The sequence below is a fragment of the Callithrix jacchus genome, chromosome 7, assembly GCF_049354715.1.
Source record: "Callithrix jacchus isolate 240 chromosome 7, calJac240_pri, whole genome shotgun sequence".
Taxonomy (NCBI): Eukaryota; Metazoa; Chordata; class Mammalia; order Primates; family Cebidae; genus Callithrix; species Callithrix jacchus.
In genome coordinates, this window is record NC_133508.1 from 158633065 (window position 1) to 158653992 (window position 20928).

The 20928-nt window shown below is 46.0% G+C and overlaps 1 protein-coding gene across 1 annotated transcript in view; it reads left to right on the top strand.

Annotated features, from left to right (window-relative positions):
• Positions 1 to 13794, top strand: part of LOC100395293 (myomegalin) — a 201819-nt gene extending 188025 nt beyond the window's left edge. The window contains 11 exon segments of the mRNA XM_078332881.1: positions 381 to 570; positions 1236 to 1360; positions 4480 to 4716; positions 7013 to 7138; positions 7691 to 7917; positions 9438 to 9581; positions 10620 to 10758; positions 11064 to 11110; positions 11979 to 12030; positions 12775 to 12987; positions 12990 to 13794. Coding sequence (XP_078189007.1) covers positions 381 to 570; positions 1236 to 1360; positions 4480 to 4716; positions 7013 to 7138; positions 7691 to 7917; positions 9438 to 9581; positions 10620 to 10758; positions 11064 to 11110; positions 11979 to 12030; positions 12775 to 12987; positions 12990 to 13165 — 1676 coding nt within the window. The 3' untranslated portion in view covers positions 13166 to 13794.
• The last annotated feature ends 7134 nt before the right edge of the window (positions 13795 to 20928 follow it).

The following is a 20928-nucleotide window of genomic DNA, read 5'->3' on the forward strand; positions in this document are numbered from 1 at the left end:
AGAACAAATATCCCAGTTTTCAAAATACTGACAATGATATATTCCAAAAGGAAATCTTGATGTTGATCTTTGTCAAAATTCCAGAATGGATTATTGAGCAGATGGTATGTGAGGACCTGGAACATGGTGCGCATTAGAAACTGGAATTTCTCTAGGAGCAGGCTTGGCCAGATAACATCAGTGGAATGAAGGGTTTTGCAGAGGGAGATGCACCATTCCCCAGGCTGTGTGGGATGTTGAGCCAGCATGCTCTTCTCCACCAACACAGGGCCTTTTTTCCCTGCTCCTTAGCTCTGTCTGTCAGGGCGATGTGCTTGGGGTCATCTTCCTGCCGAGCTCCGGCCCCATGATAACAAACCCTCCTGTGTTCCTCTCACCAGAGCACTCCCGGGAAATGGAAAGCCTGAGGGAGGCTCTGCTGTCCTCTCGATCCCATCTTCAAGAGCTGGAAAAGGAGCTGCAGCACCAGAAGGTGGATAGGCAGCAGCTTTTGGAAGACTTGAGGGAGAAGCAGCAAGAGATCTTGCATTTCAGGGAGGAACGTGTTTCCCTCCAGGAAAACCACTCCAGGTAAGAGGAGACCCATTGACAGAGAAGGTAACATTCTTCATTCTTACATTAGAAGAAAGGATATTGGCAAGACAATCGGTGCCCTCTTTTGGAAACCTCAGTGTTCCCTCTGCTATTCCTGATTTGTGTGTAGGGGGAGGGGCCACTTTGAGCAGAAGAAAGGACTTTTCTGGGAATGCCTTTTCACTGTCTAGTTGAGAGAGTAAAACACTGTTATATACGTCTTCAGTATATCATAGACATGGAAAAGAAGGGTTTCCATGCTTCCAATTAGATATGGGACATTTGTCTCAGCATCACCTAGAAGCTTCTGTACTGGCTGTGATGCTTGGTCCCAGCATAAGCCCTGTAACTGCTTGTCAGAATGCAAGGAGCACTGTAGGAGCAATTAGGAGACTGTGCTGGTGTGTCTCTTCTGCTCTAAGCTAACGTAGCTAATGCTGTAATTTCAAGCCCAGTTACTTTACCTCCCTCAGCCTTCATTTCCACATCTGCAAAATAAAAATGATGGTCTTCATGACCCGCTGAGTTGACATCTGGGGCTCCAATATAACGCTAACCTAACCCTTTATGACCCACTGAGTTGACGTCTGGCTCTCAGCTGATGGCCCCGCTGTGGCTGAGGGGCCCTGCCATCTCAGTGGGCCTTGCCTCTCCCTGGGCAGACTGCAGCACAAGCTGGTCCTCCTGCAGCAACAGTGTGAAGAGAAACAGCAGCTCTTCGAGTCCCTCCAGGCAGAGCTACAAATCTACGAGGCGCTTTACGGCAATTCCAAGAAGGGGCTGAAAGGTATGTGTTCTTCTCCTCTCAACCCAGGAGCTTTTTGCGCTTGTGTAGGATGCTAGTGAGGCCTTTTCTTTGGGAGCGGCGGAGATCATGGGAAGCTACAGAGTTCTGTCTCAGAAATCCCTACCGGAGCCTGGGCTCCCATTAGGAACTCTCATATACAAAGCCCAACGTGAGATGTTGGTGGCATGAGCGAGATCCAGCCTGGTCATTCCTAACAATGGGCCACAAGAGTAAACCTCACCCACTTCGATGGCCAGACACTAGTTAATCAATATCTAGATCATAAAATTGTCTTAATGATATCATCACATGGAGAGGCCATGAATACTGTCAGTAATACGTACTGACAACCCATTCAGCCCAGTGTAGCAGGCAGTCTGCTCCCACCCTGACCCTTTCCCTAGTAGCATCTGGCTCTCAACTTATTGCCCTTTTATTTAACATTCATAAATCCTGATTTCGTTTCCTGATTTTCTAAAGAGAAGGTGAAGTGGAATTTGAAGAAATAAAGCTCCCGGCTGGGAGAATAGCTTAAGTACAAAGTCAGGGTGAGTGTTGGGTTGGTGGGAACCAGCCTACCCACAGGAGAAAATTAAGACACACACACACACACACATACACACACACACACACACACACACAAACTTATAGAAATACCGCTAAATAGGACCTAAATTTCAATCTTGTATTTAAATGTTAAGGACATTTATTGAAGACTTTGCGGCCTGCTGAAATAATCTAACATTTGAGAATTTTGATATATTTCTTCATTTTTCTTTAAATGGAAAAGGGTACTCAAAATATAACGTTAATAAGTCACAGCACGCTGGAACAGAGGGCTGACATCAACGTCATGAAACTTAGCAAAGGTCAAAAGGAAAATCCTGAGCTTGATTAAAAATACCAGTGGTAGAAATGTAGGACAAGGGTAGAAATACAGGGTAGGCGGCCGTTCATGGACTTGAGAGTGTGGGGTTTGCTAGAAACATGTTCACACAAGTAAGACGTAGGTCAAAGGTTGCTACAAATGCCGGCTGAACCGGACACTACAGTAGTGTAAGTGTGATGTCTGCCTGGGGAGACCGTGTCTAAAATATTGTTAGATGAAGGGGCAGCATCTTTTGAAAGGGCATTGACACACTAGGGAGCATAATGAAGACAGGGCACATGATGGCATAGACCGGAAATGTCGAACTGGTCAGAGAAGCTAAAGAAGTTTAGGCTTTCAAAAGGTCTTGAGGACATGAGAACTGACTTCAGATATTTGAAGAACTGTCAGGTGAGGAAGAACTGATGCGTTTTTATGTCCCTCCAGAGGGTTAAACAAAGGGTAAAGGGTAGTGGAATTTAGATTTGAATTATCATAAATCCTTAGTTTCCTAATTGTCTAAAGAGAAGGTGAATGGGAATTTGAGGAAATACAGGGGGCAGGCAGCTCTCACCAGGCTGGGAGAATAGCTTAAGTACAAAGTCATGGTGAGTGTTGGGTCAGTGGGACCAGCCTGCCCACAAGAGAAGCTTGGTGGTGGGGAGACTGAGAAGTCAGGATGGGGCAGCAGAGTCACCAAATCTTGAAAGTCCACAGGTCAGGATGAAAGTTTGCATTCTGTATAGTAGCCAATGAAACTAAGTCTGTTCTTTTTCAAAGAAAATAACCACCTGATGAAAACAGAACTTTAAGATGCCAAGTCTTGGGGAATGTCCTTGGAGTTGGGAGACATTAGAATCTGGGAAACCTGTTGGATGGGTCTAGTGACATTCTGGCACATTAAGAGATGAGAGTCGAATATAAGGTGCTATGGGAAGATGAAAGGGTAAAGATAGATTAAATTACAAAGTAAGCAGAATTTAGTGAGAACTTGTATTGAGAAAGAGAGAGAGGAACATTGTAGAACTGTGGGCAAAATTCAAGAGGAGATTATACACCAAAGTCTCCGAAACTACTCTATCCTGAGCTGCCTTCCCTTTCATGTCTTTCAGGGTTCACTTCAAAGCTACAATCACCAAAGCTGCATAATCTCGTACCTGTAATTTCAAAATCCTATAAGATCTCCAAATTAAATTTTTCAAATACTCATTTAACAGCAAAATCTAGATGAACTGACAAGAGGATATTCATAAGTCTTTATTTATCTACTTAGAATATTCACATAGCTCACTGCAGAAATAGTTATATGTTTGATTAAGGACTGTAGCTCACAGGCAACAGGGTACATGTTGTATACGATACATGCACCCTGCTGCCTTGTGAAAACTAAAACAAATTTCACCTTTCAAAATACATTTGGCCTTAAGGTTTTCAGGTAAGGGACTGTGGCCTTGTAGAATATTTCTTAGGTCTCTTATTCCCCAGTACAAAGAAATAGACTACGTGTGGTGAAGGGAGGTAAATATATATATGTAAATATATTTATATGTATGTGTGTGTGTGTGTATATATGTGTAGATTTATATATGTACCTATGTGTGTATGTATATATGTACAAATATATGGACATACATAGTGTATATATATATACACATGCAACATATATACACACTATATGTAGGTGTATAACTATGTACACATATATATATACACACATACACATATATATAAATATATATAGAGAGAGACAGAGACAGAGAGAGAGAAAGAAGTTGAAAAACTCACTTAGTTATAATCCCTGATCTAAGATACCCAACTCACATTCTCGCATGCTACCAAAAGGCCTCCTCCTTCTCTTTTATTTTTGAGAGTGAAGACTGTCTAATCTCTTTCTCCCTCATCCCCTACCCTTCTCTAGCTCAGTGCTAACCTGCCTTGGAGGATCCTATACTTTAGCCTACAGGGCTAAGGTTACCATGGAGATGAAATATAGACTCATTCTCCTCTGCCAATTAAATACTCTATAGGTGCATGTGGATAATTTAAACCCCAGGGAAATTTCAGACTGGATGTGTGCCATCTCAGTGTCCCCAGGCCACACACAGAAATGGCAACATCTGTGTTATAGATGGGTTGCACAAGACTCATATTAAATTGGGGTCCTTGGCAGAAAAGAATGCCACAGAGGAGGGTCATGACAAGTGCTTGGAAATACTTGGGCCAATGTTACCAGACTCCTCTCTTCTTTTAGCTTTCAGCCTGGATGCTTGTCACCAAATCCCACTGAGCAGTGACCTGAGCCACCTAGTGGCAGAGGTACGAGCTCTGAGAGGGCAGCTGGAGCAGAGCATTCAGGGGAACAATTGTCTGCGGCTGCAGCTGCAACAGCAGCTGGATAGCGGTGCCGGCAAAGCCAGCGTCAGCCCCTCCTCCATTAACCAGAACTTCCCAGCCAGCGCTGACCCTGGAAACAAGCAGCTGCTCCAAGGTAGGAAGGAAAAGGAACTTAGAAAGCCGGTGGGGAGACCACCAGGGTGTCTGTGTTGGAAGGTGCAATCTGCCTCATCCATGCTCCTGAGGGTCAGGTTGGAATCGGAGATGCTCTCTTCTAGCAGCCTGAGCAGAAGCGTGGTATGTGCGTCAGACCAGGCTCCAGATTCCGAGTTTACCCTTACGGGTTGTTTGCTTTGGGCAAGGCGTTTAAAGTCACAGAGGTTTGCGCCTTAGTTTCTTCATATTTAAGATGGGGATAATAATGATATATATCTTATAGGGCTTTGAGCATTAGATGAGATCATTGACAAGTGCTTGGCACACTAAGAATTGCTCAATAATTAGCAGCTGTATATGTTCACATCTTTTCCTTGGATTCGCATAGTGCTTCAGTATTAACCAAGTGTTTGCACATATATGATTTCACCTGAAGTAAGGTTTTGTTATCTCTGTATTTCATGAGAAAACTTCAGTCCTGAGATATTAACAGAAAAACGAGGGTTGACAGAGGTTACAGACAAAGCCAGGATTCCAACCATTTGTGGTGCTTTCTAGTCTGTGTTCCTTCCAGCTCACCGTGCCCTGTCTCGGTATTGCTGACCTTCCCGGATTCTCTAGTCCCCGTTTCCTTCATAGGTGGGGACCTCAGTGTGTGGCAAATACTCCTTCCCCTAAGGAAACAGGGCTCTGGGGAAGTCCTGGATGGCGGCTGATTTATTTCAGGTGGCCATCACTCATGTCCTCCACCCCACCCCTTGCCTGCCTTTCAGATAGATGTGCTTGACCAGGTCCCCGTTCTCTTCTCAATATCCCCCCTCAATCTCACTGCTCCTGGTATTAATTTAAATGTCAGTGGTGTCCCCTACTCTCTTAACTCCTTCCATTTCTACTTCCTCTGTCGGTTTTTCCTTTTGAAACACCATTTGGTACACCATCTCCACTCACCTTCGTGCCATACCTTCAATTTCATTCCAGTCAGGAACCACTTCTGTTCAGTATCTCTAAAGCTGAGCTTTCAAACTCTCCTGCTAGCTATTTCTGGGTCATGTTCATCTTTATTTTTCTCTGGTTCTTGTAGATGCTCATTTATCTGACAGTAACCTTATTTGTCAATTGAAGGTGACAATAACATGACTACACTGTTTTGGCAATTCAATAAAAGAACTCACGTGGGCTGCCAGGCATACCGCCTGGCCCCCAGGAACTGCTCAGCTTACATTAGGTGGAGGCCTTGCCCTCCTCTGGGCTGCCCTGATGGTTGTGGTGTTCAGTTGTGTCTCCAACTCTTCCTTCTAACCAGGCCTGCCCCTCTCCCTGGCTTCCCAAACAGCAGCCAAGACTCAGCCCCACTGGCGCAGTCTTTGCCCCTCTTCCTCCAGCACCCCCGAGGCCTGAGCCGGAAAGCAGACACGGGGCCGCACTTGCCCGAGAAGGACCTTTTCTACCTTCTTTGTGATATTTTCCAATTCCCCCACCTTAGGGTGGCTTTTCAGTCTCCACAAGGCAACATTAACCCACCAAGCCTTCTGTCTCCATTCTCATACAAGTAAACTTTTTTCAGTATTAACTCATCAGAATGATGACTGGAATGTTTAGTCCCCCATGAATCCATTCATTCCTTGATTCTGCATTTTAATATGTGCTATATATATATTTATACATATTATGTTTAGTTACAGGACATTGTATTAGATACCACACACAAATTATACTCAAGACTTGGTTTATAAAAATACACCTAGGCCGGCCACAGTGGCTCATGCCTATAATCCCAGTACTTTGGGAGGCCGAGGCGGGTGGATCACGAGGTCAAGAGACCGAGCAAGACCATCCTGGTCAACAAGGTGAAACCCCGTCTCTACTAAAAATACAAAAATTAGCTGGGCATGGTGGTGCGCGCCTGTAGTCCCAGCTCCTCAGGAGGCTGAGGCAGGAGAATTGCTTGAACCCAGGAGGCAGAGGTTGCAGTGAGCCGAGATCATGCTATTGCACTCCAGCCTGGGTAACAACAGTGAAACTCCTTCTCAGAAAAAAAAAAATACACCTAATAATTTTTCAAGGTAGAAATTACTTTTTTTATGGAGCACCCGTCAATTAAAGGAATATCTTTTAGCTCTGAAGAATTGAAACATTCGGAACTCAGTGACGCATCAGCTTTTGCTTTTGATTGTGGGGTATGGACGAGAATTCTGTGAGAAGAGAGTCCTCAGGTGGGGATGGCCAGGTGTGCGTGTGCTTCCCGTGCAGCCTGTTCCAGGGCTGCTGGAAACTGTGGTTGCCTTTCCCCCTAGATCCAGCTGCTTCCCCTCCAGTCCGGGATGTTGGTATGAATTCCCCAACTCTGGTCTTCCCCAGCTCTGTTTCCTCTACTCCTGGCTCAGAAATGGCCACAGTCAACAGAACAAATGGTAAATATGGTAATTAAAGGGCCCTGGGACTGATGATGGAAAGTGGTTAATGCCAACACCCCTTTGTTGTCTATATACATATTATCTGTGTTTAGAGGGTTTTCTCTGCGTGCCCCAAGCCCTTTAGCCCTACTCATTGCACCTTCTGTGGCCCCTTTCTTGCTGCTGTGCACCCTCGTGCAGTTTTCCTTCTGCTCTGTTTTTGCTTCATTTCACCGTGATCTCTCCACGATTGAACATGTTCTCTGTAACCAGCTCGATTTCCTTGTCTGTGTCTTCTCTACTCAGAGATTATTATTTATTATTAATAAAATGTGTCCCATTTGATTTGCCAATGAGGAAAAAATTGTCTCCTGGCAAATTTATCATTAAGAGATGCTCTAAGAAAGATTATAAAAATATAAAACCCAGAAGATCTCCGTGGACTTTGCCCCAGCCTTGTGCATTCCAAGGGTTCCTTCCTTGTTCCCAGCCTCTTCTTTACTCTTTTGGGTTGGAGCAAACTGAGAATATCATTACGAATAACAGAAGATTCTGTTTCATTGTCATTTTCCTTTTCAGGCTTGAGTTTGAATACTTCTCCAGTGATGAGGACCCCTCCCAAGCTGGAGGGTGATGCTACTGATGGTTCCTTTGCCAATAAGCATGGCCGCCATGTCATTGGCCACATTGATGACTACACTGCCCTGAAACAGCAGATTGTGGAGGGCAAGCTGCTGCTCAAAAAGATAGCGTCTCTTGTGAGATCAGCATGCAGCTTCCCTGGCCTTGAAGCTAAAGGCCCAGAGGTAAGCACACCTGTAGCTTTAGGCCCAGAGGTAACCACACCTGTAGCTTTAGGCCCGGAGGTGACCACACCTGTAGCTTTAGGCGCAGAGGCGACCACACCTGTAGCTTTAGGCGCAGAGGTGACCACACCTGTAGCTTTAGGCGCAGAGGGGACCACACCTGTAGCTTTAGGCCCAGAGGTGACCACACCCATAGCTTTAGGCCCGGAGGTGACCACACCTGTAGCTTTAGGCCCAGAGGTGACCACACCTGTAGCTTTAGGCCCAGAGGTGACCACACCCGTAGCTTTAGGCCCGGAGGTGACCACACCATAGCTTTAGGCCCAGAGGTGACCACACCCGTAGCTTTAGGCGCGGAGGTGACCACACCTGTAGCTTTAGGTGCAGAGGCGACCACACCTGTAGCTTTAGGCCCAGAGGCGACCACACCTGTAGCTTTAGGCCCAGAGGTGACCACACCTGTAGCTTTAGGCCCGGAGGTGACCACACCTGTAGTTTTAGGCCCGGAGGTGACCACACCTGTAGCTTTAGGCCCAGAGGTGACCACACCTGTAGCTTTAGGCCCGGAGGTGACCACACCTGTAGCTTTAGGCCCGGAGGTAAGCACACCTGTGGCTTTAGGCGCCCTCTTTCCTTGTGTCCTTTCTTCCTTTGACTTTAACTCCTCTCCCACCATTTTTGGGCTTTTTCATGCTTTGCATCTCTCAGCAGCTGAGGCTTTTTCTTCCCTGTGTAGCAGCCAGGCCCTTTCTTCTTTCTCTCCCATTTTCACTGTGAGTTCTGCTGTGTTCCAGATGTAGCTGGCTGGGTATTTCCCCTCGGCCCCACAGGCACACATGGCATTGCCGAGCAGCCTTTGGTAACTTATTCACTACCTGGTAACTACAGCCACACAGGCACATGACCATCTGTGGGCAGAGTAGACTCAGTGGGTTGGACAGAAATGGAAGGATTTGCAGATGTGTGGACCCCACACATGGAAGGGTTGAGAAGTCCTGGCAGCCATGGCATTTCCCTGTGCAGATTGTGTAGGGGGAGGCAAGCAGCAAAGCTTCTCAGAGCACCTTGCCAGTGAGAGAGACCGGGCCCAGTGGCTGTGCTCTCTGAGCCGCTGGAGACCCATGAATCTGCAGGGACAGCCCAGCCTCCCCGGAGCCGACACACGAGAGGGCAAGACACACACCCAAGTAGATGAGCACAGTAGGGTGCTGCAGGCAGTGTGAGAAGCCTCTGTGTGTGAGGGCGCCAGTGCACATGTGGTCATTTATCTCAGGCAGGGAAGGTAACAGGCTCATAGAGGGCATAGCAAGGGGGATGAGTTTTGAAAGACTTGTGGGTTGTGCAGGTGGAGGAGCGTATACCTGGTAAAGGGGCAGCATCTTAGTTCTGAGAGCTGCAAATGGTTGTGCAAGGGCCTCACAGGTTCAGGCAGGCCTGTGTTCTGTGCCTCACTCACGAAGGAAGCTTGAGCCCGTGCAGGGGAAAAAAATAATCGCTCCTGTGGGGTTACCTTTCCCCAGGTGCTGGGCAGCAAAGGCATTCATGAGCTTCGGAGCAGCACCAGTGCCCTGCACCATGCCCTAGAGGAGTCGCTTTCCCTCCTCACCATGTTCTGGAGAGCAGCCCTGCCGAGCGCCCACACCCCTGTACTGCCTGGCAAAGTGGTAAGATGCTGGTGTCCTTTCTTGGTGCAAACCCAGCTCTCCTGCCCTCCAGTACTGTTCTGTCTCCTCAGTGTCACAGCTTTCCAGAAAATCAGGAGCCACAAAGTGAGCCAGGATAGACAGGAACTTAGGGGACTGTCCCTGGAGGGACATCACTGACCCATGGTGGCTGCTTTCATTGCAGCTCTGAATATATCCCAATCCCCCCAACCCCCAGCCCCTGGATGAAAAAATGAAAGAAGATGAGGGCGGGGTGTGGAGAGGCAGAGACGTCATAACCCTGGCAATGCATAAATGTTCAGTTTCTTTACCTCTCTCTCGCACCCCTCAGGTCCCATGGTCAAATAAATGATGACAGAATGCCCCCATGAGACTGAGCCTTTTTAGCCACTGCCTGGCATCCCAGCAAATCACTTACGCTGGCATCTCTGGGCCAGGCCTGGGGAAAGTCAGCCACCCCTCAGGGTCTGCTCAGAGCTCAGGCTAACTCCGACTGGCAGACCCTTGTGTAGGCAGGCTTCAGCATGCCCTCCTTAGGGATGTGAGCCGCACATCAATGTCACCAATACCTTTCAGGATCTAACTATGCTAATTCCAGGGAGAGGGTGTTTTGCCATCCTCATGTTGACACAAATATCTACAAATTTGCCAACTTTCCTGAGTCCAGATCTCTCTCCCAACATAACATTTCTGAACTCTCTGTCTTAGGAAGGGAGAGTGACAGAATTGATAGCAGGACTAAGTCAAGGTCTTCTTTAGAATTGGGAGTTTTATTCCAGCCTGAAGTAAGCTTTTCTTAAGCTACAGCTGTGTAGGCCTGTGATAGTCTGGGTGGGGGCTTCCAGAGTCTCAACAGTCCTACCTAATGGCCTCATCCTGAACTCCCCAGCTGGAGGTATTCGCAGCTGTGAAGGACAAAATGCAGTCCAGGAGACTTGAGAAGACTGTGGAATCTTTCTTTGAATTGGAAAGCGCCACAAAGCACAGGGTGCTTTAGGCCTTCTGCCTGTTCAGTAAGAATCTATTCCTTTTATCCAGGGAGAATCCACAGAAAGGGAACTTCTGGAACTGAGAACCAAAATATCCCAACAGGAGCGGCTCCTGCAGACCACGGCTGAGCGTCTGAAGACCGCAAACCAGCAGAAGGAGAGCATGGAGCAGTTCATCGTCAGCCAGCGTAGGTTCCCTGAGTGAGGGAATGGGGGACGAAACGGGAGGTCTTCCCGATGCCCCACTTGGGCTGCAGACGAGCAGTGACCAGGGAGGCCTGCAGATGTTGCGATTGGAGAGACTGATTTGATGTCCCCAAACCTCCTGTACCACAAGCAATTGTGGATGCAGAAGGAGGGGAGGATGAGGGTGGATAGCAGGAGACTCCAAGCTTAATGGCCAGAAAGAAATGCTTTAGAATTCTCATGCTAAGCAAGGAGGGGCAATTTCTGTGGGTGATTTCTACTCTGTGGTGCTCTCTTGTTGTTTCAGTAACCAGAACACACGATGTTTTGAAGAAGGCAAGGACTAACTTAGAGGTAAGGAGACTATCACACCAGTCAGAGGCACGGAGCTTGCCCCCAACCCATCACTATCTGTTAGCAGGTCTTGTAGGTGGTCCTTGGCCTGCTTTGGCCTTCCAGGAGAAGATTTAGGTCCACTTGCAAGGATCGCAGGTCCTCAGTGAGCACCTGTCACCCTCCCCACAGTCAGCTCCTGCCCTGCATCTTTGTTCACTCTCACGTTGGGGGCATCTCTCCTTTCTGCTCCAGTTTTTCTTCTTTGATGCTAAGGCAGGAGACTGGAGAAATTCAATTCAGCTGACTTTTGAAGCCAGCAGACATTCGGGGGTCTGCCTCTGAATGAGCTTTTGGTAGAGGGATCTTGAGGCCAGTTGCATTCTATTCTTCATGAAAAAATAAAAGCAATTTGCATCCTAATAAACTGATTTCACTGCACACTACTGGGTTAAGAACAGCATTTGAATCTGCTCTATCTTTTTCTTTAAGTGACATGACAAAAGAGATCTGTTGGGTCTCATCAGTCTAAAAGAGAATTTGATAATAAATAACAAGAGAGTTTAAGGGGGAAAATGTTACATATGTACTAGACATGATGTACATTTACTTAAAACACTAAGTGTTAATCATTCCCTAGGAAGTACTTTAAAGTGAAATGTGAGGTATATGAAATGGTTTAAAAATCGGAAACTAAGCTTTTAACTTGGACTTCAAAGTTTTGCCATACGCATTTGAGTATATTCCTGGAAATGTTTCTAAATCGTAACCTGAAAGAATGTCAGTCTCCATGGTGTGGAAATGAGTAGGGCCGTGATTTCACTTGCTCTCTTTTTTTCACTGATTCCCTTTTGTTTTTCTCTGATAATTCTTTCCTGAGCCTCTTTAGGGCAACACTGACAGGATTGCCTCTGTAAAGCCTTATTCCTGTCCCAGAAAAGGTAACCCCAAAGTCTCCTCTGGTGTCCACTGGCTTTTTCCAGTCTGGAAGCTTTCCCCTCGACCTCCCATAGATCACTGGAAAGGACCTGAGGCCTCGGTTCTAACACCTGGCTCGTCACTAACTGGTGTGTGGTTTGGCTTGTCCCTTAGTCTCTGTGAGTCTGCTGCACCCTCATCTGTGAAGGGTGGACCTGGACTTAGTTGAGCTCTGAGGTCCACGTACACTTGGCCTCTTCACGTCCTCGTTATGTCAGCTGGACATCAACTTCACAGAGGACGTCCCTGCAAAATGTCCTCTTCTTCCTATAACAGGCTGTTTCTGTATATGCATGCTCCATGCGGAGCGCTTCTTTTTTGTGGGAAGATGGCAGAGGCCATTCTTCTGCTAAGACAAAGTGATTTGGAGAGTCACCTGGCCCCTGAAGAGGGAGCGGTGGGATCCAGCCACCCAGCGTGCAGTGAATTAGAGCAGGGATCTTGGCACACGGGGAGGTGGGGAGGCTTCCCCTAACCTGGGGCACCTGCTGGTCCTCCAGACGGCAGCGCATGCTCTTAGCTCATCCTCTTACCTGGCTCTCACCACGCTCCTGGCTTTAGTCACCACATGGCTCTCACTCCAGCTGCAGGTAGCCGTCAGCAGGGCCTGGCAACATACGCTGGTTTGGTTTGTTGTATCTTTGTCTGCAGGTGAAATCCCTGAGGGCTCTGTCGCGCACTCCAGCCTTGTGACCCTTGCCTTCCAGGAGCCATGCAAGAAGCGCAGCCACCAGAGGTCCTTAAAACAGCAGGAAGGGTGGGCCTGTCCCCCTTTTGTGCAGCTGCCTATCTGCTGAGGAGCATCTGGGCCTCATTCCTCCAAGTCCACTGGAGGGTCCAGAAGAGGGAGTCAGAGGTGTGTCCTGGTGGAGCGGGAAGAAAGGCAGAAAGCCTTTCTGACAGCTATGGGATACCATTAGCCAAGGCCCACTTGGCCCAGCACGAAGCAAAAGATGTGTAGTTTGCATGGAAGGTTTTGTGATGCTGCTTCTCGGCGGCCCCCGCAGCGTGGGAACTAGCAACAGCACACTTCTCGCCTCACCAGCTGCCCTGAGATGGAAACCTCAGTGGATAGAGGACCCTGATTCTGATGAATGAGGCATGTGGTCCCAATGCTGGAGCTCCTCTGGCAGGTTCTAAAAGCACAATACTGAGCAGCGGTGCCCTGCTGGACAGCACTGGCGGGGACTCGGTGAGCGCTTCTCACAGATCCACACCTGATCCTCTTGGGCCGAGTCAGGCTGGGCTTTGGTCTGCTCTGCAGCACTGGGTCCTCTGAGGTCACATCATGAATGTGGTGACATCCCAGACACCATCTCAGGCTTAAGCTAGCACATCCTATTTCTTTTCTTCTATGATATCCAGATTGGACTGACCTCACTTCAAATATGCTGTCCCATTTTGTCATCCTTTCTTACCTCAGGGAAACTGGGGACTGATGGCCAGACCAATTCCGTTGAAATTCTTGCGTAGAGCAAACCTGTGCTCATTTTTAAGTGGCATGGGAGAGGCCCCCAGCCATAGGAAAGCCTAGTCTGTGTCTTCGCAGTGCTGACACAATATGTCTGTGTGTATAAATGTATGATATAGATTTATATATGTTGCTATCGCCATATGTTGAAGGCCAATATAACTGGTGGGCTGGGTGGGAAAGAGAAAATGAAAGTCTTTTTGGTGATTATTAAAGCAAAATATGTATAAAGAAATAAATAGTTTTTCTTTGGCCACTTTGTTTTCCATTTCTGCACCAATCCCTGGACAGCATAAAGAACTGGAAATAGAAAGGTATACTGTGTTTAAGAAGCGCATAGTCTAATGCTTGAACTCTAACTTTGAAAGTGTAAGGTCTTCTCTCTTTGTCATTTTGTAAGAATCTTCGGTCTGAAAATATGAAAGAATGGTTCGTAAACTTGGTGTACCTTAAAAGCAGCTGCAGAGATGATAGGAGCTACCTCTTGGTCTCCGATCCCACCCAGGAGATTCAGTGGGTGTGGGCCTTAGAATCTGCATTTTTAAAACAGAAGCACCACAGGTGATTCCATTATATGTGGGCTGCAGATCAGTTTCAGAAAACAGTGTTCTATAACACTGAATCAAAACTAAAAATACATCTAAGAATCTTGAATCAAACATGTCATTCCACAAACACTGGTACAAAATTTTAAAAACATTTTTTGGGAAAAGTTTTTAGCTACATGCTTTTGATCCCCAGGACTGAAATAAACCTATCACTTCACAATTATTTACCAGATACACTTAAAAAATAAAAACAGGTAGGAGGTGGAGTAAGATGGTAGAATAGAACTCTCCAGCAATGGTCTCCCTGAAGGAACATCAAATTGAACAACTATTCATGCAGGAAAATACTTTCACAACAGCTACATGATGAGGTGAGAGATCAGAGCACCTGGTTTTAGCAGGAACAGGAAAAGATGCATTGAAGAAGGGAGGAAGGACAGTCTTGCATTGCTTCTGACACCCCTCCCCCAACTGCAGGAAATGCATCTTTGAGAGAGAATCTAATGGCTTGGGGACAAGGAGGAAAGTGTGGGACTTTATATTGAAACATGGTACTATTTTTGCCATAGTAAAGCACAGCACTGGACAGAACCCTACAGCACTTGATTCCAAGCTGAGGCCCACAAAAGAAGCATTTAGACCAAGGGCACAGCTGCTCCAGCAGGAAGAACCCACCAAAGTTCTGGCCAGCTTTCTCACTGGCAATGTATCGGGTTGCCCTGATGCTGCACAGTTCTGGAAGACCCTGGGCTTGGGGTGAGCCGGTATGACAGCAGCAGCTGCAGCAGCTCTGGGAATCCTTGTATCACTCCTCCCCATACTCCAGGCAGTGCAGTCTGGAAAGAGATTCCTTTTGCCTGGGGGAAAGAGAGGAAAGTAAGCTATGGGCTTTGCCTGGGAACCCAGAGAACCATCCCTGATATTCCCCAAGTCCAACAGGGCTGGGGACCTAGGAATCTGTAAGGATTGCAGTGTACCTGGGCCTAGGATGCCCTGTAGTACAAAAATGGCTGCAGTGACCACTGCCTTGGGGAACTGATCAGCCCACTTTGAATTCCTGGAAGGCCCTCTGAAGGACAGGTACAAACAATACCTGACTGCAAAGGCTGGAATAAATACTTTATCCTTCAACGTCCAGGTATTGACGAACATCAACAGCATCGAGAACATTTATGTCAATATCACCTCATCAAATGGACCAAATAAGGCACCAGTGACCAACCTGGAGAGACGGAGATGTGTAACCTCTCAGGGAATTCAGAATAACTGTTTTGAGAAAGCTCAGCGAACTTCAAGAAAACAGAGAAACAATTCAGAAATATATCAGATAAACTCAACAAGGATACTAAAGTAACAGAAAAAAATATCAAACAAATCCTGGAGCTGGAAGATGCATTAGTGGGTCTCAGTAGAACTGATCAAGCAGCAGAAAGAATGAGCATGAAAACAAGCTATTTGAAAATACGGTCAGAATAATAAGAAAGAACACAGAATGCTTAAGAGATCTAGAGGAGTGCCTCAAAAGAGAAAATCCAAGATTCTTTGGCCTTAAACAGGGGGTTGAGAAGGAGCAAAGAGTAGAAAGCTTCTTCAGGCTGGGCGTGGTGGCTCATGCCTGTAATCCAAGCACTTTGGAGGCCACGGCGGGTGGATCACCTGAGGTCGGGAGTTCAAGACCAGCCTGACCAACATGGTGAAACCCCATCTTTATTAAAAAATTTAAAAAACAAAGAGTAAAGTAAGCTTCTTCAAAGAAATAATATTAATAACAGAAAACTTGCTAAACCTAGAGAAAGATATAATATCCAGGCACAGAAAAATCAAAGATCACTAAACAGATTCAATCCATGTTAAGCTGCCCCAAGACATATAATAAATTCTTAAAGATGAAGGACAAAGAGGGGCTCTAGAAGCAGCAAGAGAAGAGCAAATAACGTATAAAGTAATTCCGCCCTCCCTCCCTCCCTCCCTCTCCCTCTTCTTTTCCTCCCTCCCTCCTTCCCTTCCTTCCTTTCTTCCTTCCTTCCTTTTTTCCTTTCTTTTCTTTTCTTCCTGAGATGGAGTCTTGCTCTGTCACCCAGGCTGGAGTGCGGTGGCACTATCTGTGCTTACTGAAACCTCCACCTCTAGAGTTCAAGTGATTCTGCTGCCTCACCGTCCTGAGTAGCTGGGATTACAGGTGTGCGCCACCATGCCTGGCTAATTTTTGTATTTTTAGTAGGGACAGGGTTTCACCATGTTGGCCAGGTTGGTCTCGAACTCCTGACCTTGTGATCTGCCCACCTCGGCCTCCCAAAGTGCTGGGATTACAGATATGAGCCACCGCACCTGGCCTAAAGTAGTTTCAATACATCTTGCAGCAGACTTCTCAGTGGAGACCTACAGGCCAGGAGGCAGTGAGGTGACATATTCAAAATGCTGAAGGAAAAATAACTGTCCAGTGAGATTACTGTACCTGGTGAAAGCTCTCCTTCAAACATGAAGGAGAGGTAAAGACCTTCCCATGCAAATAGAAGCTAAGGGAATTTATCACCATCAGATCTGTCTCACAAGAAATGCTGAGTTCCTCAGTCTGAATAAACAGGTCATTAACTTGCAACAAGAAAGCATCTGAAGCTGTGACACTAACTGGTAAAAGTCAGTATACAGACAAATCCAGTTTATCTAATACTGTGATTGTGGTGTGTAAACCTCCCATAGCTTTCATAGAGAAACTAAAAGATATAATTATAAAAAATAACAACTACAGAAAACTGTTAAGAGATAGGAAGTTTTAAAAAGATATAAATTGAGACATCTAACGTCAAAATATGGAGAGGAAGATGGAGTTAAAATACAGAGTTTTGGCCGGGCGTGGTGGCTCAAGCCTGTAATCCCAGCACTTTGGGAGGCCGAGGCGGGTGAATCATGAGGTCAAGAGATCGAGACCATCCTGGTCAACATGGTGAAACCCCGTCTCTACTAAAAATACAAAAAATTAGCTGGGCGTGGTGGCGCGTGCCTGTAATCCCAGCTACTCAGGAGGCTGAGGCAGGAGAATTGCCTGAACCAAGGAGGCGGAGGTTGCGGTGAGCTGAGATCGCGCCATTGCACTCCAGCCTGGGTAACAAGAGCGAAACTCTGTTTAAAAAAAAAAAAAATACAGAGTTTTTAAGGTTTTGTTGTCATTGCTTGTTTCTGTTCTCCTCTTTGCAATCACAGTTAAGTTGGTATCAGTTTAAAATCATTTATAAGTATAAGATGCTTTTTCTGTAAGCCTCATGCTAATCACAAAGCAAAAACCAGTGATAGACACACTAAAAACAAAAAGTAAAGGATTAAAACATAGTATCTGGACAAATCACTCAACCATAAAGGAACACAGTAAGAAAGGGAAAAAGGAAAAGAGGAATTTCAAAACAACCAGGAAACAAGCAACAAAATGGCAGTGAGTCCCCTTTAAAAATGTAGACAGACTAAAAGTGGAGCGATAAAAAAGACGTTCTGTGAATATGGACACAAAAGAGCAAAACTAGCTACTTTTATGTCAGATAATATTAGGCTTTAAGTAAAAATAATTTAACTGGCCAAGAAGGCCACTACATTATGATAAAAGGGTCAATACACTAAGAAAATTTAACCATCACAAACGCCTGTGCACCCAACATTGGAGCACCCAAATATATAAAGCAAATATGAACAGACCTAAAGGGAGAGATTGACTGCAATACAATAATAGCAGGGGACTTCAATCCCTTCCTTCCAGCAACAAACAGATCATCCAGGCAGAAAATCAAAGAAGCGCTGGCGTTAATCGGACGCTAGACCGAATGTACCTTACAGACATTTACAGAACTTTCCACCCGATAGGTGCAGAATACAGAGTCCTCTCGATGAACATGGAATGTTCTCCAGGACAGACTATGTGTTAGGCCACAAAACAAGTTTGAACAAATTTTTAAAAACTGAAATTGTTATCAGGTGTCTTTCTGATCACAGGCAATAAAACTAGTAGTCAATAACAGGAGAAGTTTTGGAAACTGTTCAAATTCGTGGAAATTAACACGGTCAGGAACGACAAATGGATCAATGAAGAAATGAAAAAGGACATCCAGAAAGCTTCAGCACACTGGAGGAAAGGATTAGTAAAGAGAAGCAAGAATGGGAGACAGTCTTTTCCAGCTCTGCATCTGATAAGGAGTCAATAAATATAATATATAAGAAACAATAGCAAAACCCGCAAATGATCCTGTGAGCAAAAGACCTGAATAGAATTTCTTAAAAGAAGACATACAGGGCCAGGAGCACAGTGGCTCATGCCTGTAATCCCAGTGCTTTGAGAGGCTGATGCAGGCGGATCACTTAAGGTCAGGAGTTCGAGACCAGCCTGGCCAACATGGTAAAACCCCATCTCTACTAAAAACGCCTGTAGTCCCAGCTACTCAAGAGGCTGAGGCAGGAGAATCGCTTGAACACAGGAGGCAGAGTTTACAGTGAGCTGAGATGGCACCACTGCACTCCAGCCTGGGTGACAAAGTGAGACTCCGTCTCAAAAAAAAAGACATACAAATAGCCAACAGGTATGAAAAAATGCTCAGCATCGCTAATCATCAGAGAAATGCAAATGAAAACCGCAATGAGATATCACCTCACCCCAGTTAGAATGGCTATTATCACAAAGCAAAAAATAAAAATAATAAATAACAAATGCTGGCAGGATACTGAGAAAAGGTAACTTACGTATATTGTTTGTGAGAATGTAAATTAGTACATCCAATTTGGAAAACAATATGGTGATTTCTCAAAAGATTAAAACTGGAACTACCCTATGACTCAGTACTTCCATACTTGATGTGTATCCAAAGGAAATGGAATCAGTATGTGGAAGAGACACCTGCACACCATCGTTTATTGCAGCACTGTTCATAATAACCAAGTTATGAAATCACCCTGGATGTCCATCTAAAGATAGACATAAAGAAAACGTGGTGTATATATACAATAGAATGCTATTCAGCCACAAAACAGAATTAAATCCTGTCATTTGTGGCAATGTGGATGAACCTGAAAGGCATTATGTTAAGTGAAATATCAAGGAACAGAAAGACAAATGTCGCATCTCACTCATATATGAAATTGGAAAAGGTTAATTTCATAAAGGAGTAAAATAGGGTAAGAGAGAGGAGAAAACCAGAAAAGGTTCATCAATGGGTATGAACTTACAGTTAAACAAGAATACGTTGTGCTGTTCTGTTACATACACAGTAGAGTGACAATAGAAAATAACGTGGGCAGGCGCGGTGGCTCATGCCTGTAATCCCAGCTCTTTGGGAGGCCGAGGCAGGTGGATCATGAGGTCAGGAGTTCAAGACAAGCCTGGCCAAGATGGCGAAACCCTGTCTCTACTAAAAATACAACAATTACCCGGGCATGATGGCAGGCCCCTGTAATCCCAGCTACTCAGGAGGCTGAGGCAGGGAATTGCTTGAACTTGGCAGGCAGAGGTTGCAGTGAGCCGATATCACGCCAACGCACTCCAGCCTGGGTGACAGAGCCAGACTCCATCTCAGAAAGAAAGAAAAGAAAGAAAGAAAGAAGAAAGAAAATAACAACATATCTTCTAAGAGAACTAGAAGCAAAGATTCTGAATATTGTTAGCACAAAGAAATGATAGATATTTAAGGTGATTCCCATTTGATCATTAGACTATGTATATATGCATTGAAACGTCACACTGTACCACATAAATATGTAAAATTATGTCAAATATAAATAAAAAAATTAAAGTATGAAAAATGAAAACAATGACAAGAACAAAAACTTAACCACTACCGCCACAACCACCGCCACCACCACCACCACCAACCACGGCAGTAACAGCAGAACCCTTAGCAGTCTGGTGCCTCCACTACCGCCACAACCACTGCCACCACCACCACCAACCACGGCAGTAACAGCAGAACCCTTAGCAGTCTGGTGCCTCCACTACCGCCACAACCACCACCACCACCACCACCACCAACCACGGCAGTAACAGCAGAACCCTTAGCAGCCTGGTGCCTCCACTACCGCCACAACCACCACCACCACCACCACCAACCACGGCAGTAACAGCAGAACCCTTAGCAGCCTGGTGCCTCCACTACCGCCACAACCACCACCACCACCACCACCAACCACGGCAGTAACAGCAGAACCCTTAGCAGCCTGGTGCCTCCACTACTGCCACAACCACCGCCACCACCACCACCACCAACCACGGCAGTAACAGCAGAACCCTTAGCAGCCTGGTGCCTCCACTACCGCCACAACCACCACCACCACCACCACCACCAACCACGGCAGTAACAGCAGAACCCTTAGCAGCCTGGTGCCTCCACTACCGCCACAACCACCGCCACCACCACCACCACCACCAACCACGGCAATAACAACAGAACCCTTAGCAGCCTGATGCCTCCACTACCGCCACAACCACCGCCACCACCACCACCACCACCAACCACGGCAGTAACAGCAGAACCCTTAGCAGCCTGGTGCCTTGGGTGGACATGCCCTACCTCCGTAGTGAGATGGAATCAGCTCTGTCTTACACTCAGGCATTTAAGTATTTACACGAGTAACTTTGGCTGTTAAATACAGAGGAATGAGTGGAAGACTTGGCTGAATGAATGAAAAATTAGCAAAACTATTAAGTATTATGTAAGGACAAACCAGCAAAACTTCAGGCCCTCTTAATAAGCATTTATAGAGCTGTCCACTCTAAATACACAGAATATACACTCTTATCAGTACCACATCGCACCTACTCACAGGTTTAAGTGAAATATTGGTTGGCCATTATTAAGCACAATTATCGGCAT